The sequence below is a fragment of the Neopsephotus bourkii genome, unplaced genomic scaffold (genome assembly GCF_033783945.1).
Source record: "Neopsephotus bourkii isolate Nb327-2 ecotype Australia unplaced genomic scaffold, CSIRO-AGI_Nbou_v1 NB_1634, whole genome shotgun sequence".
Lineage (NCBI taxonomy): Eukaryota > Metazoa > Chordata > Aves > Psittaciformes > Psittacidae > Neopsephotus > Neopsephotus bourkii.
The window spans coordinates 10,262,570-10,289,903 of NW_026902109.1; the positions used below are offsets into that span (position 1 = coordinate 10,262,570).

At 45.4% G+C, this 27,334-nt stretch overlaps 1 protein-coding gene and 1 long non-coding RNA gene across 2 annotated transcripts in view; both read right to left on the bottom strand.

The window, feature by feature from the left end:
- Positions 1 to 27,334, bottom strand: part of LOC133223239 (uncharacterized) — a 318,819-nt gene that overhangs the window by 168,700 nt on the left and 122,785 nt on the right. The window lies entirely within an intron of this gene.
- SLC18A3 (solute carrier family 18 member A3) lies at positions 848 to 2,722 on the bottom strand. The gene has a single exon (XM_061373797.1). It carries the CDS (start codon positions 2,711 to 2,713, stop codon positions 1,127 to 1,129), a length of 1,587 nt encoding a protein of 528 aa, XP_061229781.1. The 5' UTR covers positions 2,714 to 2,722; the 3' UTR covers positions 848 to 1,126.

Sequence of the window (27,334 nt, forward strand, 5' to 3'; positions counted from 1 at the left end):
TCGAAGGTTTCCACTTTTTGCACCGTCTGAATGAAGCACATCACCCATATTTTGTTTTGTTTAATCCCTGTCGGCTACACTGAAGTGGGCACATTGCAGTTGGGCCGGCATTTCAGCAGTGCTTTCCAGTGTTGTGTCTCTAACTGCTGGACATGCCATTTTTTTTGGAATATTCGAAAAATGAAATTCACGATTGTGAGAATTAAAAGTAAATCCATGTGAGCCTACAAGGAGCTGTTTATAGGTGGTAGATAGCACGTTTGCAGTGCGATCTTTTTTGCTTGGAGATCATTTTGTACCGGGGTTTTCTCATGGGCAGTTCTGGTAACCGATGAGGTTTGTGTTACAAAGAATTGTTACCGTAGGGGTTACACTGAGGGTTTACAACCGGCTCCCTCCCTCAAGCAGCCCTCAACAATGAAACAAAGACAATCGATCTCCTTCAATTCTGTTTATTCAGATCGTATTCTTGTAGTTTGGACTTCAACATAATACAGCATATTGCATTACCAGAGAGCAGCACAAGAGAGAGAAAAAAAGTACAATGTTTCAGTTTATTCCAAGGAAGAACAAGACATTGTGATAGTTGTTGTTCTTTTTAAAGATACGAAACCAACTGAAAATCTAAGTATATGTACACCAGATTTACTAAGTCCCTGAATATACCATTCAAAATTTTACACAGACTTTTTTGCTTTTATTTTGTACAGAGATATACAGTACATCACACACAGCTTCAGCTTGAGGAAACTTCGCACAATTACACCCCAGCTATGAGGCTGTCGGGGTTTTTTTGTTTTGTTTTTCATAGTTTTTGTTTGGGGTTTTTTGTTTGTTTTTGTTTTGTTTTTCTTGTTTGGAAGGATGCCGTCTAGATTTATGCCAATGATTATCCAGGTAATTTTCTTCAGGATTGTCCCCTCATTCCCCTCCTCCTCCACCTTACCAGAATGCTAAAGGAAATACCGATTAGAAATAAGTCTAGAAGAAAGCCATTACATCATGACAAAGGTTAAACTGTATATATTGCACATCAGTACAGAAACATGATGCAGTAACACTCCCCCCCCTTCCTTCTCTCCCCCATGCCCCTCCTTGCTCCTCATGCTGGGTGGCATAGGGGAACCTAACTGTACTCATAGTCTGATGAGTCCTCCTCAGACACCCCAGCCAGGTCTCTGCGGTACGAGTCCACACCATTCTCCTCCATCCCATCAGCTGGGTGGAGGCTTTTGCCCATGCCTTTACGCTCCTCCATTTTGATGGTGTCGTAGAGTCCCTTAGGTCCTTCTTCAAGGAGAATGTTCCTCTCTGAGTGAGAGGGCTTCATCTGACAGACGTTTCTGAGTAAGAGAAGGACAGGGGCGTAAAGCACGTTGGCAAGCCCCATGCCCAGGTTGAGCTGCGCAAAGCCCATGGTATGCACAATCTGGCCAGCCACAATGGGCCCCAGGGCATATGCCACAGAGTAAGAGATGTCTGCAATGGCATAGACGCTGCCGTAGACAGAGACATGGCGCACATCCACCAGAAAGGCCAGAGTGGGCAGCAGGGCTGTGTCCACCAGGGCGATGCCGAAGCAGATGCCACAGAGGGGAACAATGACCTGCCCAAAATTCCTGCAGGCCGGCACCAGGCAGGAGCTGGCGCCGATGATGGCCATGCCCAGAGCCCCATAAAACCACTGGAGGTGGGGGTATGCGGCGGCCAGCCGGACCGTGACGTAGACGCCCAGCACGTGGGGGAAGAAGGCGGGCAACCAGGTGAGGCCCACCTCCCACTCGCTGGCCCCCATGGAGTCCTTCATCCAGTTGGCGATGGTGGGCTCCAGGAAGGCCAGGGGGATGTTGCAAGTGGCCAGGGCTCCTGCCACCACGGCGATGTAGGGGTCTATCATGAGGCGATGGATGGGGGTGCCTACCGGCATGTTGGCCCGCGCGGCAGCAGCCCCTGGTGGTGCCAGGGCCAGCAGCAGCAGGCCGTCGAGGAGGCAGACGCAGGCCAGCACTAGGAAGGGCACCCGCTTCCCGGCGAACTCGTAGAGGACGCCGCCGAAGGGGGGGGCCGCCAGGCTGCCGAAGGAGATGCAGGCCAGCGCCGTGCCCAGGGCGCGGCTCCGCGCCGGCTCCTCGGGATAGCGGTCGGCGATGAGGGCGATGCCCGCGGTGTCGGCGAAGGCCGAGCCCAGCCCCTGCAGGCTGCGCGCCGCGAACAGCGTCGCGTAGTTCTCCGCGAAGGCGAAGGTGGCGGTGGAGAGGAACATGACGGCCAGCCCGGCCAGCAGCGGCGTCTCGTAGCCCACGCGGTCGATGAGGGTGCCGCTGAGCGGGTTCACCAGCAGCTGCAGCATGGCCTTGGAGGCGAACAGCACCCCGATCTGCACGTCCTCGTTGCCCCCCGTGGCCGGCGGGTACCGCGCGGGCAGGAGGCTTCGGTTGCCGCCGCCGCTCCCGTTGCCCCCCGGGGGCGCGGACGGGCCAGCGGTGGCCCCCCCGCCGCGCATGGTCTCGATGTAATCGGGGATGATGGGTACGATGACCATGTAGAGCATGTTGTCCAGCAGCAGCGCCACGCACACCACCACCAGCAGCAGCCTCCGCTGCCGCCTCGCCTCTCCCATGGCGGTGCCCAGCCGCTGCCGTCGCTCGCCCACCGCTTCCGAGAGCCGCGCCACGGCGGCCCGCGCCCGGCCCGCGCCCCCCACCTCCGACATCGCCCTCAGCGTCGCTGCCGCCCCGCCGCCGCCCGCATGGGGCACGGCCGGGGCGGCCCCGCAGCCTCCTCCGACCGAGCCGCCGCCTCTCACCTCCCGGCGGCCGCCGCCAGCCCGCGCCGCCGCTGCGACGTGGCTCCTAGGGGCCGGTCCTCCATCACCACACTAATAAGTGCCGCGCACGGAAACCCCACCCGCCCCGCCACCGCGCCAGCCCCGCCGCCCGCCCGCCCGCCCTCCGTGCCCCGCCCCGCTCCGCTGTACCGCGCCGGCAGCCCTGCCCGGCCGCGGTAAGTGGGCTGCGGGGGGGGGGGGGGTGCCGCCTGTCCCTGCCCGTCGCAGGGGTGCGCCGGGAGGGGGGGGGCGGTGGGGAGGCGGTACCACCCGCGAGGCGGGGGCTTGCCAGTAGCTCTCGCGGCCCCGACGGCGCGGCTTTGGAAGCGGTCCCAGTTTTCTCGGCAGCTTCCCGAAGCTCGCGCTCCGTCGTGTCCCGCTGGGCCTGGGCGGCGCAGGGGCAGCGGGCCGGGCCCGACGTGCGCCCGCCGGTGCTGCAGGCAGTGGCCCGCTCTCCTCGCATCCCTGAGGCGCAGTTGCCCCAGAGGGCGGCCCCGAGCCCGGGTCGCCTGCCCGTGCCGGTGATGACCGGCTCGGCCCCCGTACGGTGCGAGCTGCAAAGGTCCCGCCGCCCCGGGCCGGGGCCACAGCGAAACCACTGGCCCCTCCCCGGGCACCCTGTGCTTCCACCGGCTGCCGCCGTCTAGTCCGAGAGCCACCCGCAGGGGCTGCCAGCCAGCACCCGGCGCACTCCGCCGCCGCGGATGCCCCCCCGCGACGGCATGGCCGGGCCAGGGCGCGGGGGCCGCCCGGGGGTACTCAGGCTAACCGGGAAAGGGGCGAGACAGGGCCGGGCTGAGCCCTGCCCCTCCTCCGGCGGTGTGTGCCCCTCGGTGGCAGCCCTCCCACTCAGAAGACCACTGAAGCTGCACTGGAAAACAGAGCGCAACACAGTAAACATCTTCCTGCGTGCGTGCCTGTGTGTCTAACGCTCGGACAAATACCGGGGAAGTAATCCTTGGGCACGGTGGTATTACATCTTGCCGGGACGGAGCTGCAGCCCTTGACCCTGCGGAACAAGGAGCCTCAGTTGGTGCAGAGGCTTTGGTATTAGGGGGATACTTCCTGCATAAAGCAGAGGGTAAAAATCATTGCTCCTGTAGCAGAAATTATACGTGGGCTGATCCAAGAGGATGTCGGCAGAAGGCTTTACGAAATAGCTGGATCTCTCAGCTGAGCAGTTCCTAGGGAGATGTGGAGTTCGGGATGCTTTCATTTGCTTGCATAGCTGGGCTTCCACAGCTGATTTATCTGTCAGTCACTGTATCCCGCTCTGTTGCAAGAAAGCTGTCTAGATGGCCAGAAAGACTTTAAGATGGATTTCTGCATGGAGTGGCATACAGATCCAGTTGTGCTTACACAGAAATGGAGTCTTAAAGCACACTTGAAATAATACCCCTAGACATCCGCATTGTCATTGTTACCATTATTTGTTACTCATTTACTACCTCTGCTGCAAAACTGCAGAAATATGCCGCTGACAATAGGGACCAAGCTCTTCACCTGGGACACTAAATAAGGTAGTACCCTAAAAGCTTTAAAATATCATTTCAGAGTATAGAAGGAAAGTGTCATAGAGAACAGAAGGGTCTTATTGGAAGGGTCTTGAGCTGAAGGCCATGGCTGGTGCACTTGCTGCATATTTCAGGCTAACATCACCTGCCAGATTGATTTTGCTGGGAACCCCCTCCCACCCCCAGCCAGCCACTGCAAAGCCCATCCTCCTGGGTCCTCAAACAGATCCTGGGGCTGCAGCCTGGGAACATATTTCTGAAGGGACTAGGGGCACAGAAGGAGCAGCTGCCAGGGTGCTAGGTAACCTGTTTGGGATGGATATCACGTTTGCAGTAAGCAGTAATGGGCTGGGGGCAGATATGACTTTAGATCATTGCTGTGCTGCAGTCAGGAGTATTGGAATCTTGGCTCTTGCTTGATGAGGCACTTTATTTGATTAAAGTTTCCCTTTTAATCAGAGATATGGTCATTTCCCGTCTCTAAAATGGAATCTGGCTCTGGGGGTCATGTCTGGATAATAAAGGAACTGGTTGTCTTGTCTCAAGGGAGCTGATATCGAATTTATTACCATCAAGGGAAAGCAGAGTTATACTTGTAAAATGTTGCATAATAAATTTAGCCTTCTTAGTAAATCAGATCAGCAGATACCCTTTATCTGCAAGAGATGCGTCATCGCTACGTGAGCTTCTTTGACTAGACAGAACTAATGGGGAGGAAATGTACCTTCAAATGTGGTCAAAGTGGATGGACCCACAGTAAATTAAAGTAAAAAGAAAAGAGTCTCCCTGGTGTTTGCCTTAGAAATTCATAATTCTATTTGGGAAGAGACTTCAGGGTGAGATGAGACAACTTTAAAAATTCTGTACTTATGTACATTCCTAAGCCCAGAAGATGTGGCACTTACTTGATTTGGGAGGAGGAATGTGGAGGAGGAGATGTACTTCATTTGTCCTCCAGTGCAGAACACGTGTTTTTGGAAATGTCAAGGAGATGGAGGAGATTTTAGGTCTGTAAAAGGAGCAGAGTTGAGTGCACTGAGACTTCTTATGACTTTCTTTGTTCTAGATGCTGTAGATGGAGGAAAACACAACCCATGATGACTGTTTTGCCACGGAGAGGAATTTTATCTCAAGTCCAACAAAAGCCCACGGCCCAGGAAGGGAAATTACATTTAGAATCTTCAAGATTTCAGAAACAACAGAAAATATATAACACATATAAGCAATAAATGTACATGTTTGAAGGTGGCATCAGTTCAAGTGGAATGTGAGGGGAAAGTGGGCTTTTTAGTATGACCTGTTAGTCACACTTCTATCACTCTCTTTAGATTAAAAAGGCCTACCTACACTAGGAATTTTGGAAAAATGAGAGAGGTTTCTCTCCAAACAGCAAAATAAATATCTGAGCAGTTAAACAGAAAAAAAATGACTTGTGTACAATCTGCGCTTGCTTGTCCTGCTACCTGCTGAATTGATAGTCCTTGCACTTTGGAATGACAGTTGTTTCTGATGCCGTATCAGGGTGATTTTACAGCAAGAGAGAGAGAAACAGAAAGTGCCGTGATGCACTCTGCTGCCAGGAATGGACTTATATTATTGTGCATCCTTAGGAGTCCTTCCTCCAGAGGAGAAAAACTTTTTGCTGTGAGGAGTCCAAACACAATGAGCCAGAAAGTTAGAGTTCCTCATGTCTGCAAATCATTAATTTTCTTAACAGCCTGAGTACTTAATGTCTGCAATAGAGAGCTTGTCCTCTTAAGGATATGGCAATACTTTTTAGCACTTAGTATTAAACTAACTATGTGTTTCTTTTTTGGTTTTACTTTCTGATTAAAAGACCTGCTAATCTGATCCTGCCAAGTGGGAGAGGCTCACCTAGTTTGACAAGTACATTATAATCTTTAGCAGTGTGGTGGAGGAAAAGGGAGGAGGTAGAAGGTAAAGCCTGTTTTCAACAGCTTCATTTCAAAAGCATTTTTGTGCACAAAATGGCCAGTTTGTCAAACAGAAACCAATAAATTATTCCCGTGAGTAGAATTATTGAGAAAGCACTGGGTATTTTGCCTCAGCAAAATGCAGGACACATATTCCTGTAGGTCAGTGCTAGCTTCCTGCCCTTCCTGTTGGGCACTAAAATCTTTGTCCTCTAGGCAGGCAGACACATGGGTGCAGAGACACAGGAGCTTTGGAAAGCAAAGGAAAGAGGGAGTCCTGGCAGGGGCTGGCCAATCCCATGGCTGGTGGCACCATGCAGTGGCACCACACAGGGAAAATCCAGGTAGGGCTCAGGGCTCCTGGTCCTGCTTCAGGTTCCTGCTGGGCAGAGCTGATTTGCAGCACTGTCTGGACAAGCCTTAGCCCCTCCAGCCAGTGGTGCTGTTGGTGTTACTGGGAGTATCCACCAGGCACAGCATTGTGTTGTAATTTTCTGTCAAAGCTTCATGCATGATAAAGGAGTGATAAAAGATGGGAACTGCACATTAAACCATTTCTGTAAAAGCTGTGTTCAATGAGAAACACTGCCCTTTATAAAGGGATTTTTTTTATTTTTTTTTTATTCACTCTTTGGCAATAATGCTTAGAGAGGGAGAGAAAAACAGACGAGAAAGAGAACAGAAAAAGTAATACAAGACTTTGTGTCTAAGCTTATGTTATCTTTAGCAATAGTTGGTGTTCTTGTTAGTTGTAATAGAGAGTTGTTCTGTTAGAGGTAAAAGAGAGCAATTAAATTATAGTGTCTCTTCCAACTCTGAAGGTACAGGGTATTCTCTATGGCAAAGTCATGTCTCTACTTCTAAATGGCTGAGTGGTGTTTCCACTTCTCCCCTTGGAGGATACTTACTTGTCCAATAAAATTCATGGCTTGAACAGTCTCCTAATGTTCAGTTTGAATTTTCTTTTCCTGTATTGTTCCCACTATGCCTATGTTTACTATGTACATCACCTTAAACCACCCTCATCTCTTCTTTATATCCTTTAACCATTTGCTCTGTCAGTCCCAGACTAGATGAGAGTGACAGTGTCTATGAGTTACAATAAGCAGCTACTAGATCTGTGAATATCCTGTTCCTCCCAATTACTGCTTCTCTTCCTAGTACCTTAGCATAATTTTTGTCCTTTGCTCTTTTGAGGAAGCCTGTCAGAATGTTCTCCAACCAACCATAAAAATATAATCTTTTCCCCAAGTTACCCTGTTTTTCAGCTTTTCAGTTGTAAAAATACATAATCTATCATTGTTCTAAAGCCTCTCAAGTTCATGCAGGCACTCATTTCTCATCCAGTTTTGCAGGGAGCAGGAGCTGAAGAAATGTTTTGAAGCTTCTGATTCCCCACTAGCCACTTGTGTCTTCTCACCTTTCAGGGCTTTGCTGTAGCCCAAATCAAATTTCTCATTAGTTCCTCATTGCTTAATAGCCTCTTATACCTAAGAGAGCAGAAAACACATCTTCCACACACTCACAAATAGTTTCTGTTGCTTTAAAAATGGCATCGGATTGCCAGTCTGATTTGCTGACAGTTTAAATGTAGGTTTCTATCATGTTGAGCCTTCTCCTGGTGATGGCTGCAGAAGGGTATTTCAAATAACCTGTCAAATATTTTGGTTTAGTAATCTGTAAAGTGATCAACATTGTCCAAAGCAGAATGAATTGAATATGAATGTTTTACTTAAATGGGGAGGCAAATATCTTGGCAAAGAACTAAAGATGTGTTTGTAGGATATATTGTATGTGACACATCCCAGTGACAGGGTACAAGTCAGCTTGTATCTTCGTGCTGTTTCAGTGAAATTTCACTGTCAAGAGAAGTTCTGGCATCTAGCAATTTTATAATGCCTTTCTACAAAACTGTTGCAAAAGAGGCAGTTCTGAGTGAAGTATGAAGTAGGCATTAGTGCCTGGAGACAAACAGCACAGTGTTGTAGTGGATCCTACTTTTCTGTGTAACTTATGAAAGGCAGAAAAGATAAACCTAAATAATTACTCAGTGCCTAGTGTATTTACTCTGCATACACTATAGGCATGTTAAGTGTGGCTGTGGCAGAATTTGTCACTGGTCTTGCCCATCTCTTCTGGTTGCATTCTTCTCTTTGTAAGAAGTCACATTTCATCTTTTGCCTTAACATTTTGAATGGCTGTGGCATTTCAAAGCATTGAAAACACTGGAGAACAAGGGGAGAAAATGCTTCCTTTTTGCAACATAGATAAAATCAGTAGAGGCTGAAGCCACCTTGTGGGTACTTGCAGGTGTGTAGGACTTGTATCCACACAAATTTAGGAAGGGAGTTTAGGTGTGCAGTCCTGGCTGGTTCCTCAGAAAGGTGTTGAGTCTTGTGCTGCTAGGGAGGATGGGCTCAGGTGATGTTAATCCTAGGTTGGGATAAGCCAAGTGTTTGTTTGAAGCCCCTCTTGGTGTGAGGTGTCAGGGAAAGATTGTGGGTAGATGCAGAAGAGTGAAGGTAGTGTTTCATAGTGCTTTTAACTCTTCTTGTGTCTGCTGAGTTCTCTGTTGTCAGTGTGGCTTCAGAGAAGCATATGGTCTATGTGGTCCTTGTCAGCTGGGGCTCTTCTTAGCAAGGTACAAAGGGTAGTGGCTCCTGCTGGTGCTTTTAGATCTATCAAAGCGGCCTTTGGTATTTTTGAACAGAGCTGCATAATAATCTGTACTTAATAATACATTAGATAAGGTTTTTTAGTCTTTGTTCGTGAATCATCTGCAGGTACTTTTACAGTTGTCTCACTTATTTTGTTTGAAAATGTTCTGAGTTGCTCTCAGCATGAAGGTTGTTCTCAAAGAATCTGTTGTAAATGTGAGATACCTGACATTAGAAACCTGGACTGCACTGGCTGGCTCTCAGGGCTGTGCACCTCTTGTTGCCTCCCTGTCTGGGCTGGAGTTAGTGCCAGTTTCCCTTCTCCTTCCTGGTGTCTCATCCTTAGCACATCTCTGCTACGATGCAGGGCTTTGGGAAATGTTTCTTGAGGCTGGTGCTCCTGGAGACCCTTGCTAGGTGAGGGCTGGGCAGTGGGGTGGATCCTGCCCTGTGCTCAAGGCTGTCCTGGCCCCTGCCCCAGGGCTGCAAGGCAGGCTCCAGGCTGCACAGCACTGATGGAAAGGCATTGCTGACTGTGGCCTGGCTGCAGAAAAAGTCAAATGAGAATATGTCAAATGAGATAAGAAAACTGTGAGAGGGCAGGTGTTGCATTGTTACTCAGTTCTGGAAGTGTGTGCCTGCTTTGACTGTGTGAATGCTTCTTCTCCCCAAAGCCTCTGCTGCTGCCATCAATTCAGCCACTTTTAGGCCCTTATGTACTTGCTCTTCTCTTTTCTTGGTTATGTCTAAACTACCTTCCCCTCTGCTGTGTTTAAAGGGTCTGGAACTCAGTTCAAGAGATCATTTCTGCAATTGTAAAATAAATTTTTATGTAAGTTCCTCCTCCCTTGATCTGAGGAGGCTGTAAGTGTAGTAGATTTCTTAAGAAGTGCTGAGATTTGTCAACACATCCAGTAACTTTGTGTTTGGAAACTGTACTGAAAGGCTCCTCTGGAGGATTTGAAAATCTGAGGAGATGAAGTCTCTTTGCTAACCAAGGCAGGACCAGTTGGGTAGCAAGAGAAGTACCTGGGAGAATCAGCCAAGAGAACTGCTGCTCTGAGTCCTCTTGCTGGTGGGAAAATGCATGAGTTTTGCTGTCAAAATGTGATGGGACTGATGGTCTCCTGGTTGTAATCCCAAAGAGTGGTTATGTAGGTTAAAGTGAGAATCAGAACTTCAGTTTTCTTTAGCAGTTTGGCACAGTGGATGTGTGGGAGTTCTTTCTTTGTTTCTTTTTCTAGAACACAAAGTTAGGGGGCAAGTTTTCTTTGACTTTCAGTGAAATGGTGGCACCTGCAGATAGACTTCATTCTTACTGAACGTATCTAATTTAAATCTGAATACAGCAACAGAATAAAAAGTATCTTGGATCTGCAGGTGTCCTGTTTTTTTCCAAAGACTTTTCAAATTTTATTGGTACTATGGAGAACTGTTTTCAACTACCTTCACAGTATCTGAACATTATGTCTTAGTGTCCAGTTGCATGACCTGAACTGTATGTACGGAAAAGAAGGCTGTTATATGCAGGCTTCCACACTATCTGCGTGACTTCAGTAAGAGGGAAATGCAGGGAACATGCAACAGTGAGCTAAAGAATGTTGAGCATACACTGTAAAGGAAAGTGCCTCTTTAAATTGGAAACAAGTGAGGTTGCATTTGAAGGGAACCCTTTACCTCCTGACAAGGTTTTAGGATTTAAATGGGCTCCAGTAACTTCCTAGCAGTGAACTTTTAAAGAGGTTTTCCATTTCCTTGATTGCAGCTGTATTTAAAGAAGATGGCACTTGAGAACTGAGAGCAGGAGGCAATGACCTTGCCTTACCCGCAACGCTGGTGGAAGCCACCTATTCTTAGTGCAGTGTAATTCTGCTCTCACTGTGAGGCTGCCTTTGATTTCAAGGCAAAAGGCTAGAGCTCCCATATGGGAGACGTCCTGCATCTCATACAGAGCGTGCATTAACTGGAGAGCAGGCATCTGATTAACATCCCTAGTGCTGCCATAAATCAATCTGTGTATGCTTAAACAAGTTACATCAGCCTAATGGGAAAAGATGTGGTGAGACAATTAAATGAATTAATCCAGAGCAGGGGGGGTCGATACCATGCAATAATCTGTTGCTGGTGTGTGACAACCAGGTGCTGTGGTTCTTGGCAGCCAGCCTCTACAGGAATGGAGCCCCAGTCTCTCTCATGAGGAGGCTGATGCATTTTCAGAGGATCTGGTGATGGGCTCTGGGGCTTCCAAATGCTTGAAGGCTGGTGAGGCTTAATTACTTTTATTATTAATTTTCATTGCTCTGAGGTGGAAAGCAGCTGTTTATGAATGAGTTCACTAGTGTGTGTGTGAATAAGCCAGCTCATACCTTTTCTGCCAGTGGAATCAGAGCATAAGCAATAGGGTGCAATCAATTCTAGTGATTTAATACTGTCTAAGTAAGCTTTTCGTCTTACCCACTGACTCAAGAAGGTTGTCTTGCAGTTTGGTGAGATGCCCAAACTGATCAGTGCAAGTGGCTACCAATGAAACCAAACTCAGACTTCTTCTTAGATTTTAATTGCAGTGGTTGTTATGGTGAAATTAATTCCCAACCCCTTTTTCTTTTTGTTAGTTTCTAAATAAGAAATGGGTTTGCTTTTGTTAAGTTTTGCCCCCCCCCCTTTAACTCCCTCCCCCCCCAAAAGTCAGACTGACAATGTGTGTCTACCAGGCTTATACCCTTAAAGAATGCATTGAAAGCACCTATTAAAGTTCAAGACAGTTGCCTAGAGGTCCTTGAAAAATGAACCCATGTCTTTCCCAGACAGTATTTATTACCTGAATCCAGTTCAGCCAAGCCCTGTGTGAGTTAATGAAAGCCTCTGGTGCTCCATTTTTCCTTGAGTCTACTAGAGGTTTCCCTGGTACTCATAGCTGGAAAACAAAGTGTATACACCTGGGGCCAAAAGAAATCTCCCCCTTCCTTGCCAGCTCAATATAAAGGAAGTTAAGCTGTGTGCTGAAACCCATTGGGTTGTGAGAGTCTCTGTGACTCAGGTATGTTTCGGATAAAGGCAAGAAAGCCAAGACAGAAAGAGCTGGTGCAAAGGAACACTCACAGCATTGCGGCCTTGTGTACTTGACCCTCCCTTTTTGCTGTAGCTCTGTTATCTTCCTCAGTCAAAGAAATCTGTGCTTGCAGGTCACCTTCTCTTCAGCTTATCCCCAAGCAGCAACAGCCAAGTGCTACTGGGGCCATAAGGGGTGACAGAAGGACCGCTTCTTTGGGAGCATGGGAGAACTCTACCATCTATCTTGGATGATGTGGGCTTGACATTGTGAATCCACCAAGGCAGCAGAGCCTAAAGTGTGAGGTTAAAATGCTGTCAGTGTTTCCAAGAGACTAAGTTATTGGTTATCTGACCTTTTTTTTATTTGCTAAGTGTTTCCCTTTGGCCAAGGCAAATCAGTTAATGCTGGGACTTGCTTTGCTGCTGCTGCATTACAGGGAGGCAGGCAGTGAGGGGTGCAGAGTCCTCTGTTTCCAGGGAGGCCACAGCAATAGTTGTGAGGGAGTTGCCTGCTGGTGCTGCTTGGGAGGCTGGCGTGCTCAGGGGGACACTGGCTTGCCACAGAGCTGCCCTGGTCTTGGGAATAGGCATCTGCTACTGCATCCAGGGGATCTGCTACTGTTCCCTGGGGAATGAAGCTGGTCCAAAGCTTCCTTTAGCAGCAGGCAGTTAGGTCCCATTTTAAGCCCCATAAGGTTATCCACCTCAATACCAGGTGCTGTGTTTGTACCTGGAAAATGGGTGTCCTACTGTGTGGTGAGAAAGCAGTGGGTGTACAAGGGCCCCAACTACAGTGCCAGGCACCGCTGTGAAGAGAACAAGAGTGTGTATGCTGACTAATTGCAAGGGAGGGTTTTTGCACTCTTGGGGTTAGGCACTGGTTCTTCAGTAATTAGTTGGTCCTTCTGTAATTACCTATCTTTCCCTGACAGCGTACAAGGAAGATGGTTATCCTTTCCCTCCCCTCATACATGAATGTCTCAACTTTTGTGTGTGCTGTGCTTAGAAACATTTTTTGAGGACATGCTGAATAGGGTCTGGACAAAAGAAGGCTCTTGTTGGCCCAGGAGACCGGCAGGATGGAAAGGCTCTTGGGAGATGCAAAATGAACATTGGCCTACTTGTTCTGCTTCCTGTTTGCTATTTTGGAGCACCCTGGCAGTGAGGTAACATGCAAGATGAGTTTTGTGGCTGTTTTTCAGTGTGCTAGTTATACGTAATTGATCTCAGCTGAGGAACCCTACAGATAGAACAGGGATAAAGGTTAGTGCAAACCTGGCTCTGACCCTTCCCTAGCAGCTATCCAGATGCATCTTCTAGCATAATGCCTTTAGCAAAGATCTATAATCACTGAACTTTTGACCCCAGTCTCTGAAGTAATGCCAGGCATGTTTAGCACACATACAAATGAAGTGGAAATCATTATTGGCTTGCTCATGACCTGCTGAAAAATGGTTCCCCTCCAGGGGCTCCGTTTGCATTTCCCTCAGTCTCTTCTGAGCATTAAATCTCTCAGCAGTTTCACATGCCGCAAAGTGAGCATTACTGTGCTTTTGGACAGAGCTGCCTGCCATTGCTGGCTCTCTTCAAACCTTTCCCTGTAACAGGGCTCTTACATACCCCTCCCCTCACCCGTGTTTACTCTGTGGGTCCAGGTATGGCTCTTGACCACGTCTAACTCATGTCCTGCTGATGGCTGCTCAGTCTGTCCTCTCTGTCCCTGCACCACCAAGTCCCAGGCAAAGGCAATGCGGATTTATGGGCTGTCAGGAGGCTATGCTGATCCAGATGACTGGCAACCCAAATGCAAGGTCTCTTTCAGTCCTGAGTTTTATTTCTCTGCTTTTCCTCTGCATGCACATACTCATCTTGTCTGGGCTACCACATGGATGTTGGTAAAGCTGATCTCTTCTTTAAATGTCTATCACTGGAGCCTCTTCCTTCTCAAAACAAAGAAGTCTTCAAACACCCAAACCTCTGAATTCTTTATCTGAAAGGCAGGAATATTTTTTTTTTTTCTCTATTTCTTTCCCAAGAAAACTTAAAAGTAATTTTTTGAGATAAGGACAAAGCTCCTTGAGAGAATTGCTACTTATTCTGTGTAAATACAGGGTAATTCCAACATCTGGGTTTTTTTCTTGCTGGAGCCTCTTTTTGAGTTTCTGCGGATCACAGAAAGAAGGAAGTCCTGATATTCACCTTGTCACCTATCCTGCATTAGAGTCGAAGTATCCTGATTGTTAATCCTTCCATTTTGCAACTCTTGATGCCTATTTTTTTTTGTTAGTTTGTTTATTTGTTTTATTTTTTAGTAAATGGCAGTTTCTTCTCCTAAATGTGTGTGGGGTTTTGGTGTGGTAATGTTTCTGTAGGGTGGTATAGCACTAGACTAAAATAAGGTAATACTTCACTAAAAAAGAACAATGTCCAACTTATTAAATATGGAAAATGAAATAACTATGTTGAGCTATTTTCATACCATTTTTTGTTTGTTTTAAATTGTTTTTCTGGCAGTATGCTAGAGCCTGTGTTGAGACAGCAGCTCTTCATGGGCAGAGCACCATGTACTTGCATGCTGTTAATTGTTTGACTGGCACCTAGCAGCAAAACTATCTCCTTCAAAGTGAGGCTGTAACTTGGCGTGGGGATGTGGCAGGCCAAGGGGAGCAGGACCTTGGCTCCTCTTCTCTGTCTGCTTCACTGTTTGCTGCAGTCTGCTTGGATATCACTGTTGCACCAAGGGGTGTCTTGGAGCCAGGCAAACTGTGCCTGTGTGTGTCTCTAGTGCTGCTCGTACAACCTACCATTCACTTCGTGGGGCAGGGGTGAAGGTTTGTCTGTAACATCAGGTTTACCAGGATATTCCCAGCATCCCTTTAACCTCTTCTTTTTATGTCATGGGACAGCTCTTCTGCATCCATGACAGACAGCTGGTGGTAGAGCCAGAATAGTGCATGTCCCACTGTGTCCCACTGCTCAGGAGTGCGTATCGTCCCCAAGACTGAGAGGAGTGATGCAGATCTGGAGCAGGGCAGGAGGGAATAGAGCCTCCTGCTCAGTTGAACCACATAGAGGAAACTTTGAGGGCTCTGAGGCTCTCTGATGTCAGTGTGCATGTGTGAGTTTTCCTTCCTGAAACTTCAGCCATCTGAAATATGCTTTCCATTGCAGTTGGGCAGTGCTCTAAGATGTGGACCAGTTACTGGGATAACTTCTCTCTCAGTAAAACCTGGGAAGCCTCTGCTTGGTCAATCAAAACAAACACATCCCTGAAGTTATACAGAAACACTGTGGAAGAGGCAAGGTCCTCAGACACATGGCCCTCAGGCTTGCCATAAACCAATAGAGGATCCAGCCAACCCCCTCTAATTTCCATAGTGTTACCTTTTCATTGGAGGTGATGTAAGTGGTGAGCGTCATGGGAACCTGGTCCACCGAAACTCCCCATAGTTTTTGAGATTTGGATCAACTGGTGACATGAGACAGTATTGCACGTGTTGTACATACCAAGGGATGTAGGGTTCTTCCGAGTCCTGCAGTTTCAGTGGTCTTCCAGAAAAGCCAAAGCAGATACTCCAGGGGCCAGTTGCATTGTGGGACCAGATAGGATGCAAGAAATAAACCATTTTTGTTGCCAGTGTACATGAATTAGATATTGGCTATATTTCTCCAATTTCAGGGAGTTTACCGAAGCGGTAGCTTAAATGACAAATTTGTAGCTGTGTGAATTGCCGAGGACTCTTTCTTCCCTGCTGGGCTCTGGCGGGCAGCAGTGAAGGATGCTTGGAGCAGATTTGTGGCAATTTAATGCCACCTTCTGGTTATAAATATAACAGCAGAGATGCTCTTTGAAAATGGGTTTACCGCTTGCTTTGATAAACTGGAGTAACCAAATACCTAACTCCTTTAGTAGCTTGCTTGAATACTTTTATTTTAACACGAACATTTCCTCTTTTATTACTGTTTAAATTAATAACAAATACTGATAAGGATAAAATAATCCCACTGTGATCTGCTGCTGCTGACCTTAAAGGGAGAGAGACAAGGTTCCAGAAGAGGGCTCACCATTCTTGCTACAGAAAATCTGTTACGGTAATTTCTGTCTGTCAGCAGCAAAGGCCTGGCTTTCGGTAGCTAGCAAATGTTTGCTCTCATGTTATTTAATGATACATTGCTATTTCAGGTTTTGAGGGTTTTCTTTGTATTTCTTTTTTTTTTTTTTTTGGTATAAAAATGGTCTTTCAACCCAGCACAAGAGGAATTCTTCTTTATGAAAGGTACCCAATTGAGTGACCTTGCAAGAAGGTCACTCATAAAATAAGGAATTTTCCTGAGCTTTCCCAATTATTCCGTAATTCTCTGTGTAAACTTTTCACTAACTGCTACTGAAGTCAGAGAGATAATGAATAGAATTGAATTGATATCACGGGGTTAAAAGAAAATGTTTATGATGAAACCCTATTGTCAGTAGTTACGTGTAGGTGATGGGGAGGGGTGGGGGGATCTCTACTGCACAACTCTCGGTCTGTTCGCTTCCAGCAGGGGGTGCAAAGGTATCGTGTATATTTGGGGAAGAAGAATCTGTTTTCTGTCTCAGCCCCAGCTCTGGTTATCTGCGGACTAGTATTTAGGGAAATCTTCCACAGCAAAGGAAAAAGCGATTGTAGAAGCAGCAGAATGTAAGCAGATGGAGAAACATTATTTGATAGAATTTGATTTCACTTTGCACATATGCCAGTTGCTATAGGAGATGCAGCCTGGCAGGGAATAGGGTTCCTTCTATTTACTGTAACTCACGTTTATTTACTAGGTAGTATGTTATTGTTACTGACAGCACAGCATTTCTACATGTCTGCTTGGTGTGAAAACATATTTTATTTTCATGTTTGAGCCATAGAACAACTGCTGCTTTTTCGTTCCTCAGCATGAATATCTGATGCCACCTTTTGCATGTAAAAAAGACTTGCTTTTCTGAAATGAGAAGGAGCTATTGCAGCACACAAAAAAATAATGTTACCTTCAATCGATGGAGCTTGCTTATTCAATATTTCCTCCTGCATTTTAAAGTGTTTGATATAGAAATATGTGTTTAAAACTTTCGTTAATATTATCTATTTGCACTAGAATCTGTACAGAGTAATGGTATGTATTTAGTGGTAGAATTATTTGAAAGGAATTAAGAATTGCAAGGCAACATTTTTGTCATAAGAAGTAATGTATTCCTTGACAGATGTTGGTATCTTTGTGCTTGATATGACGTTTAGCAACTTCTTCCTCACATGGGGATTACCTTAATGTTATTGGCTTTGGCAGGAGTTTTGTATTCTCTAAACACTCATGAGCATCACAAATAAAGGTTTCCTCTCTCTGATGGATATGCTGTGTTTTATGATCAACAGAGATATTAATTTGGTTGTGACATTGTCTTTTTTTTTCTTTTCCTTGTAACATCAGTAATGCATTAAGATGATGTCAGTGAAGATGTGTCACAATGTAGGATATTAATGTTGTTCAAGTGGTGTTTGGTGAGCAGCAAAGAAATATATGAATCTTAAAACTATGTTTCTTAGGGAAACATTTCTTTCTGGCAGGGTCTGTTTCCATTAAGGCCAATCTGCTCAGATGCTTGGATATCAGCATCAGCTGCTTTTATTTGCTCCCGGTTTGTCAAATCCAGATTTCACAGTAAAATCCACAGCATTTATGCAAGAGCACAAAGCAAACAGCAGCTGCTCTGTCTGGGCTGCTTAGAGCAGATTAAGCTGCAGTGAGGTGTGCTGCCAGTGGCCATTGCCCTGAAGAGACCGAATAGTGAACCTCCCTTTGACTGGTTATAGTCTGATCTGTCCTGTAAGTCTGAAATGAATCAGAAGCTGATCTGTGGCTGTGCTCCTTAGACAAGTAGCTGAATGGAGAGACCAGACAGGGCTTAGATGCTTCACCTCTTTGTAACTACAGTCTGAGATGTAGTTACAAAGATGCCTCCCCATCTTGGCCTTCTTCAAAAGAATATTTTCTAGGTTTTCAGGCATTGCACTGATGCCGTTTTTGAACTTAAACACCCATTTGGTTCTTTTTTTTTTTTTGCTTATTCAATCTCCCTTTTTGTGTGGTCTGGATGGATGCTGGGAGAGGGCAACCTGATTTCTGCAGGAAATTGTATAGTCCACTTTTCTGATTCAAAATCCAATAGAAACAGCCCATGCCTCTAGGAAAGCTTCAGTGAAGACTGAAGGAAATGGCAGCTACCCCCTGTTGAGAGCTCATCAAAGGAATTTCTAAAAGTGAATAGTTATCTCAGAGACCTGTGGCTTTCCCTTCTTGTTGCTTGGCTTTCTGCCTGTTTGTGCTGTCAGGCGTGGACTGATGATCTATATTCAGCAGCTTTCTTCCACGTCATTTTTTGAGAGGAAGTACAGCACTGAATGACCTTTCCATCTATCAGCTGTGCATGCAAGTTATCTAGTCAGCAAATACTTGATGCGATGTATTTGGAGATGACCTTGTGGCATATGTTTGAGCTGGCAGCGGCAAAGAGTTGTTTCCTTCACTTGACCCAAAGGAGGGCATGGGTCGGCTCCTGGGATCCATGCCAGATGCAAGTGTGTGTGGAAAGCACAACTCTATGTCATTTTCTACCACTGGTAAGCCACATTAAGGCATGTATTTTGAAGATTATCCCACTTCTTTGGTGATTAAAGTCAAGAGGCAACCTGAGGTATGTGATAATCACTCAGAAACCCACTGCCAGGTGGATCTTGTGGTTTAAGCAGATTGTGCTGTTTCCTTCTGTAGTTTTGGAAGCTGCAGCAACAGTTGGGTGATGCTATTGTTGTGGGAAGGTGGGATGCCCAGAAGATCCTTGCCTGAAGCATGGTTCCAGCCACTCAGAAGTGAAGGTGGCTTCATAAAGAGCTGGGCTGGCCACATCATGCTGCATCTGCTCCTCAGATCTGCAGCACCTGCCAGGCTGAGCTAACTTGATTATCCCCAGGATGAGATTATCCAAAGGTGCCTTTTTTTCTTTTCCTGCTGTGACAGGTGATGGGAACTGACTCTTCACTTTTGGAGTCATCCTGATGATAGAGTTTTCTTCAGAAAGCTGACGATAGTATCTATTACCCAGGAACCATAACTGTGTTTGTGTTATGCATCTCTTCCTGGCTCAATTTCCTACATTTATATGTTGGATCACCAAGTTCCCACTCTGAGCAGGTGCTCTCAAGCTGTTCTGTTTGGATGCTGTGAGAGCACTGGGACAGTCATGGGGGATCTGTGACTGTGAGAGCAGCTCCTGGCTCTGTGGGGACACGTGCAGGTAGAGATGTTTGATGGGGTGGGCAGTGCCAGTCTCTTTGAAGAATAATGTCTTATGCTGGCTTTTTTTGTCTCTAACTTTGAAGCAGTGTCTGTATCAACATTGGTAAGGATGTATCAGTATCAGAACAGCAAGACAATTTTCATTTTCAAAATGAACTTTACGTCAATTTATTGATTGCATTTAAACCAGCAGTGGCAATGCCTAGAAGAGGATCTGTGAAGGAGTTACAGGTTATGTACTATATCTAGACATGGTCCACTTTTGTCTGCAGTTATGCAGCATGGTGGATAAGCAACCCTGCAGTACATAAGTTGGGGAAGTCAGCAGAAGGTCATGTGCAATTCATTAGAAGAAGTAAATCTAGTGCTTACTATTGCAAAGACTGCTGTCCTTTGATAAGCTTTTCCTATCATATAATGAAGCAACATGAGATATATGGTATGTTGGGGTTAAATATGATTTTGCACTGATTTGATTTTTGTGTGGTATGCTTAATGACTACAGAAAGGTATGGAAGACCTTGAAAAGGAAAATAGTATGGTACAGATATATTTAATAACAGAGGAAGAGATATTAGTGTTTTGTAAGAGATCGATTTTATTTTCTCTAAGGAAAATGGCACACAGAGACTTCTTTACAGTGACACAGACTATTACACCTGTCCAATAAATCACGTAATTGGTGATCAGAGCCAGGCAAGCCCTTGAAACTGTCTTTCATTGCCCAGTGCTACTCTTGCCTCAGTACTTAATGATAGTCAAAAGCCTTGAGAGAGCATACGGGAATGAGCCATCAGGCTGGACCTGTCCCCTTTCTCCCTGAGGAAAGGGGCTGGTGGGGGAATATTTGTATTTTCTTCTTTAGAAGATGAGAATAGTTCTGTAAAGTGCCACCTGTTCAGGACTTGCTCACAGGCAGTATGCATGTGCCTCTTGTCAGCTGCCCTGTAGAAACAAATGCTCAGCTGTGGGGAAACTAGTCTAATGGTAACAAGCGAGCCACAAATCCACCTGTGTAACTGCATGTGCTGTGGCCACATCATTTTCTGTGTCTGTCAGTGGAAGTTTTGCCCCAGTTTCTTCTCTGTTTCCCTTTTAAACTGCCATTCCACAAATGACTGCATGGAAAAGCTAGATTAAAAAGTCACATAAGCTGCTTTAGCAGCCATTAGTTTAAATACACTCAGGAGAGTAAACATTCATATGCCAAATCAATTCAGTAAATGGATACAGGTCACTGTATTAAGTGGACTAACGGATGCTCATGATACCAGATACCCCCAGCAAGCAGTGCAGGGACTGTTCTTTCTCCAGCACTTTGCTCTTACTAGAAACAGTCTGTTGAGGAAATTATTTGGTTTTATCATTACTTTAAGTGGTTTGCTGGGTTAGAGAGGTCTCTAGGAGATTTAACATTCCTCCAGAACAGAAAGAGCAATGTTTGCTCCTAGGGAAGGAAGGTAGCTGGGGAGCTGAGAATAGCTGGGTGGGTACAGCTCCTTGTCTTGAGATCACATCACTATATGAGCATGCTTCTGGAGTGAGCAACAGCCTGGAAAACTAACAGCAAGACAAGCTGTCAGTGCCTTTCCCCTCCAGAGATGCCATGGTAGGAGAGAAGGGCTTTTCTATTGGTGTACTTTGCCAGTGCTGCTCAGCCAGTTGTGCTAAATAAACAAAGGTAGTCACAAACAGCAGCATAGGCAATTGGGTGCCCTGCAGTCCTTTGCAGAAGTGTCTGTCTCTACTGTTAGCATGTGGATATTAGTCCCAAGTCCTTTCACCGTGTGTGGTAAACCTGTCCTGGTGGCCTCTGTGAAAGGCTGCATATGTACCCTGGATTCCTGTATGCACATGCTGGATAAACAGAGGTGGGCTCTGTGAATCTCCGTATGCTAACGTGAGAGAGAATCAGTAATACAGCAGGAATGTTGACTTTGCATAAAAACCAAACATAAGAGATGCTAAGGGATTTATTTTTTTTTTAATTCCAACTGTGACATTGTCACAGCACTGAAACTGATCAGGCTGAACAGATCAAATGGCCACATATCCTTAGGCCTCTGCTGTGTATGCCCTTGCCGCTGATTCTTCCCTCAGCAACACTTATGGGATAGTAGATTGGATTCAACATTATTAATTGGGATAAATTTTGTGCATGTTATGTATGCTATTTGTGGTTGTTTGTACTGGGAATGTGCCTCCCCAGTGCTCCCAGCAACTATACCCAGGCTTCTGGAAAAGACAGCCTGAAGATGCATGAGGCTGTGAGCCAGCAACAGGACCCTGGACAAGTTGCATACTCCTCAATGTGTAGATCAGTTGTTTCATTACAATTAAAAGCAATATGCTTTTGGTTTGATTTCAGTGTTGTCTTGAGGGGGAGGATGAGGAGAAAGCTAGTGTCGTATGGGTATGTCCCTATTTGTTCCATGGTAAAAAAATAAACAGAAAGGTCCAGTGCTCTGGTCAGGGGTCTCCAGTGCTGAGGACATTAGGAAGTGTCTGGGCATTGGCCAAGCCTAAAACTTTAGAGCAGTACTGAAGAAATATTTTTCTCATTGCACTCCCCTTTTTGAAGACTTTTTATGACAGGAAATATCTAAGGACAAAAATGCTTGGTTGAGGTTTCCTTGGGCCCCATTAAGGCTGCTTCAGTGATGGGAAATGCCATAGAGCAGCCTCCAGGGTGTACTAGCTGTGCAGATTTCCTGGGTGTGGATTTAAGATGTGGTGATACTTATTTTGTTTCTATGGTGAAAAGTTGCCATTTCAGTGTTCTCTGGTAACAATAACATGGGACTGAATAAGAAGAATATGAGTTGGTAAGAAAAAGAGTTTTCATCTGCACACTAATTCTGGTCAGTGTTAGCTATTTCTGTGTCCCCCACAAATGAACGTGCAGGTAGTGAAATGTGATAAATCAGTAATGAGTCGTTTTCCTTGGAAGCTGCAATATCAAGGAAGTACACTACAGAGCCAGCATGGACCAGTGCGTGCCACTATACTGGAACAGCTTGAGGGCTTTCTCTGGGTTGACATGGGCATAGCTTATGGGGTGTCACTGCTGTGCCTCAGTCATCACAAATGCCCTCTGCAACCCCTCTGACTCACTTGCGACAGCAAGTGATTCCCATCACTGCCACACATGTATTGTTTTCTTTACCTGGAAAAATGCATGCTGACTCTTCATTATTACAGGGAGTGTCCTCACTTGCATAATAACATTAATCTTTCCTCTAATTTCAAAGATTGGGCTTTCTTTCCTCTTTTTTCTGTTTGTTTGTTTCTCTTGTTTTGGTTTGTTTTTTGAGAGTGGATTTGCCTTCTTCAGATGCCCCTGAAGCAAATTGCAGAAACTGTACTAATGATGAAATCTGTTTGTTTTTTTTGTTTGTTAATAATAAACAGAGAGCAAAAGCTTTGCAGCCTCCATGTGGAGTGGCATGTGATTTCATACTGTAGCTATACCCTGCAGTATCATTGCAGGGCCTGAGAAGATTAAACTAACCTGTATTTCATGAGGAAATGAGAGCATAGATAATTGCTTAACTTGCTAATCTCTTTAAAAGTACCAGTGAGAAAGCTTTAAAAATTCTGTAGAATGAAAGTAAATAGAAACCCTTTATTTCAAAGGGCCTAGTTATGAAAGCCAAATGATTTCTTTTTCTAAAGTGTGTAACCTACTTGGGATGTTTGTCTGCCACCTACTGCAGGGGATTTGGTCTGAGTCAAAGACGATGCTGCAGTCAAGAGTTGAATATTTTTGCAAGATGTAATACAGGGAAGCTGGAGGAACTTCTCTAGATATGTATTCTTGTCCTTTATCTTTGTATCCCCCTCCTCTCTATGGTGCTGCTTCTTTCCTTGTGTCTCAGTGAGACTGGGGGCCCCTTAGGCAGTGACACTCTTGCTAAGGTCCATGAGGTGCTCAGTTTAGCTTCAGGAGGCTTGATGTAAGTGTCTGCAGCTTATATTTCCTCCTGATATTTCCTGTACTGGTTACTGTCTTCTTGCTCCTTGGTTTTGTAGCCAGGAGTAGCTGCAAACATTTTGTTTACTCTTCTACTATAGAACTTGTCCAGAAAATAAGTTTGATACTTCTAAAGGAAAAACATTCTGGAAGCAGGTTGAGGGTCTTTTTTTTGAGTCTGGATTTCATGCTTACAGCCAGTTTGGGCCTCGTGGTCTGCTTTGATGTAGAGCTTAGAACCTTACTATTGTTTGTTTCAACACATTTGTTTATTTTGCTGGGATTTCATAGCTTCTTAAACAGACCCTCACAGAATGTTTCCGTAGCGGTCATGGCAGTTCGCAAGAACATTTTCTGATTTGTTGTTTTTCCTTTGACCAGCTCTGTCTATCCTTTCTTTCCAATCTGTATTTAACAGATGAGTGTGTCTCAGTAATGAACATTTGAGAATATCACAATCTGTGTGCGTGGCAGTCCTCCAAGTAAAGGAGGAAAGCTCTGTGGGAAGAGCTCCTGGGTACTCATTTTACTGCTCAGCTTTAGGCATCTGTTTAATTGTTCCTAACAAGCTGAAGCAAAACGGACAGGCAGGCACAATCGGATATATTTTAATTTGCATTTCTATGACACGTCCCATGCCAGGGTAGGGCACTGGCAGTTATTCTGCCCAAGGAGTATGAGAAAATGCCAGGCTTGCTGGAGGTGGACTTCCTTTCTCTCCATGTGGTACTTTGAAAAGGGTAAAGGAAAGACTTGGAAAAACTTGAAGCTTTATAAATGAAGTTTTGAGATGAAACTGTAGCTTGAAGGGTGTTGCACCTGATGCTTGTTTACTTCAGTTTGATTGGGTCATTGGGATTCATTTGTTGTTACAATCCTCAGGCAAACTGGCTGTTGAAAAAAGCTGGTCCAGAGTAAGCACTGTTGCAGAGGCAGAAATAGAGCATAAGGGTTAATGAGTAAGTATGTGATGTATAAATGTCCAAGTTAAAATTCGGAGTGAGCTCTGGCCCTGGGTGTACCCTAGCTGTAGAGCTGGCTGCAGTCAGCAGGAGCCTGGGACCAGTTATGGGTGTCCCTGTTCAAATGTGGGAGACCACAGCACTCTGGCAGTCTTTCTGAAACCCCTGCTTTGATGCTGAGGGCATATTTATTCCTAAGGATATTGCCAAGCGAAAGGCAGGGCTCCCTGCAGTTGCTTTACTGAAGTCATTCCTGTTCCAGTTTTTGAGCTTCTTTTAGCCCTTCTCTCCAGTGACTTATGATGATCCAGTGATGGTCCTCCCCTAGTTAAGGGAGATACCAGTTTTCCTGCTGAAGGTCACACAGGGCCTACAAAGGCCATCCTGGAAAAAAACAGTGCAAATTTAATTCACAAAAATGATGTGATTTTCAGTGTTAAACATGTGCAAATATAGCCAGAATAAAGGATCTGCATGAGCATCGCTGGTTTCTTGTGTTTTTTGGGATGGCTGTTTGCAAGGGTCAGCACTGTAATTAGTCTGCCCATGTGTGGTACACTAATAGCTCGCGTGTCCTAGGTTTACAAAAAGCTGCTGGAGCTCACTGGTGAGGTGATCTGTTTATATGCTCTGAACAGCTTAATGTCTCTTATTTTTTTTAGTGTGGGAAGATTTCTAGCTTTTTTCTTTTTTTTTTTAAATGACTTTTCCTGCATAGTTAACTAGAGTCAACTTGAGGTTAAAGCTAATTTAAACTGGAAGCTATATTTAGCATTTATGGTGCTAAAAGGATTATAGGAAAATAGATGCTACATAAGTGGCCATAATCTTCTCACTGTTTGTGATACTTGAGTGGCAGAGAATGGGGTGCCAATCTGAGATTAAAAATCTAATTTTAGGGAGCTGATAAGAGTCACATTGAAGCAAAAAAGGTAAAGATGGATTAAATTTTCTGGACTTTATTTTTTTAATTGGGCCTTAGACCTGCTTAAAACCTTGCAATCAGAGCTTTAACCAAATCCTGTGATTCTAAATTATGTACTATTTCCATACACCTATTTCATAAAATGAAATGAGACACTTCAGTTACACCTCTGATGGAACAGCCAGGATACATATTCAGAGACTGATTTTGTGACACTGCTTGAAGTTTGACAAGCCACCTCTGGGCCATTATTTTTGATTGCTGGAGGCAGGACTTAATCAGTTCCTCTTCCATGTCACTTCCAACATGACACTGACAAGAAAGCCCGGCCTGGGATGTGAGGAAACAATGCAGATTGCAGGTCTTCAGCTCCAGTACTACCCTTTGGTCACAGTGCAATCACCTTGCCTGAAAAGACCCAGTTCATTTCTTTTCCACCACCTGGAGAAAAAAAATTAACAAAAAAGAAGAAATAGATGTGTGAACAGTGCGAACAGTGATGCTGTTTGCAGTTCTGCCCTTATGGCTCTGTCATGAGGTGGGTTACTTCTGAAAAGAGACACAAATTTTAGACTGGGAAAGTCCCATCACTGCATTGTAAATGGACCACCTTCTCTGAATTGTCAGTGCAACGGAGAAAGGACTAGCTGCTAACACATAAACACTGCAGGGCCACTGTGACTTGGTGAGAGGTAATGCACGTCACTGGCTTACTGCTGTTTGCTTACAGTAACTGGGAATTATTGCACCTTCTTTCTGTCATATTCAGTGGCTGCCAGCAGGAGGACAGATGGATCTTGCCTTCTCAGTGTGACCAAAATGTGAGCAAAATCAGCATCTGGAAAGTATCTGAACTGGGCTCCCTTTTATTCCTGCTTGTCTGTAGGCTTTAAAATAACAATTAAACCCTCTTAATGGGATTTGTGTACCATATGGCACCTTTGCCACAGGATGATGATTCTTTCTTGTTGCTATCCTGTCGTTTGCCTGCATCTACAAATAGTTTTCAGCCACAAAGAACAACGTGCACCATTTAAAGACACCCAAGGAGAGCTCACCACCTCTTTGGATAATTCTTTATTTATATGTCTGGTCTGAGGCATAGCATTCTCTTGTGGTGGTAAGTCAATAGAATAGGCTTCAGTGGTGCTGTGGTTTACCCCCAGACAGCAACTGGGCACTGCCGGGTCTCTCGCTCACTTCCTCCCTTGTCTGGACAGGGGAAGAGAATTGGAAGAGCAAAAGTGAGAAAACCCATGGGTTCAGATAAGACAGTTTATTGGGTAAAGCAGAAGCCACATGGCACAAACAAAGCCAAACAAGGAATTAATTCACTAATTCCCATTGGCAGGCAGGTGTTCAGCCATTCCCAGGGCAGCAGGGCTCCACCACATGTAATGGCTACTCAAAAGACAAATGTCATCGCTCCAAACATCCCCTCATTAGTCCTTATCCCCCCAGCTTTATATGCTGAGCATTAGGCTGTGTGATCTGGGATATCCCTTGGGTCAGCTGAGGTCAGCTGTCCTGGCTGTGTCTTCTTCCAGCTCTTGTGCACCCACAACCTACTGGCTGGTGGGGTTGGGTGAGAAGCAGAAAAGGTCTTGACTCTGTGTAAGCACTGATCAGCAGTAACAAAAACATCCCTGTGTTAGCAACTCTGTTTTCAGCACAAGTGGCAAGTTCAGGCCTCTGAAATGTTATAGCAAAAAGAAATTCATAAATTTTCAATGCAGGATCTAAGCATAGACTACTGGGTAATATGATGCTGATGTTTCAACTCCTGAGTTCCTTTGTTTTGCTTATGAGACTTTCATTTCTGCTGGTAATGAGTTCTCAGAACAACCACAAAAGGACACCAATAGCCAGTTTTATTATTTGGTCAATATAGTATAAGATACTCTAAGGTATTGCTTGTCCTACTGATGCTTGCAATGCTTGCTTTTCCTTTCATTTCAGCCTAATCCTATTTCAAAGCACTGAGTTAGGTCAGCAGTAGTTACACAGCTGTTTGCTGGTAGATGGAAGCTTTAATTATGGGCAATGCCATGGGATTAACGTTTCTAATTTCAGCTGCTGAGTGGGTTTTCACTGAAGTAAAGTCTCTTGTGTTTTTCCACTGATGTTCCTGGTCTGAACTCATTGCTGCTTCATGTGTTGCATTTACAAGT

Coding starts and splice junctions, on each gene's coding strand:
- SLC18A3 (XM_061373797.1), bottom strand. CDS start 2,713: ATGTCGGAGGTGGGGGGCGCGGGCCGGGCGCGGGCCGCCGTGGCGCGG.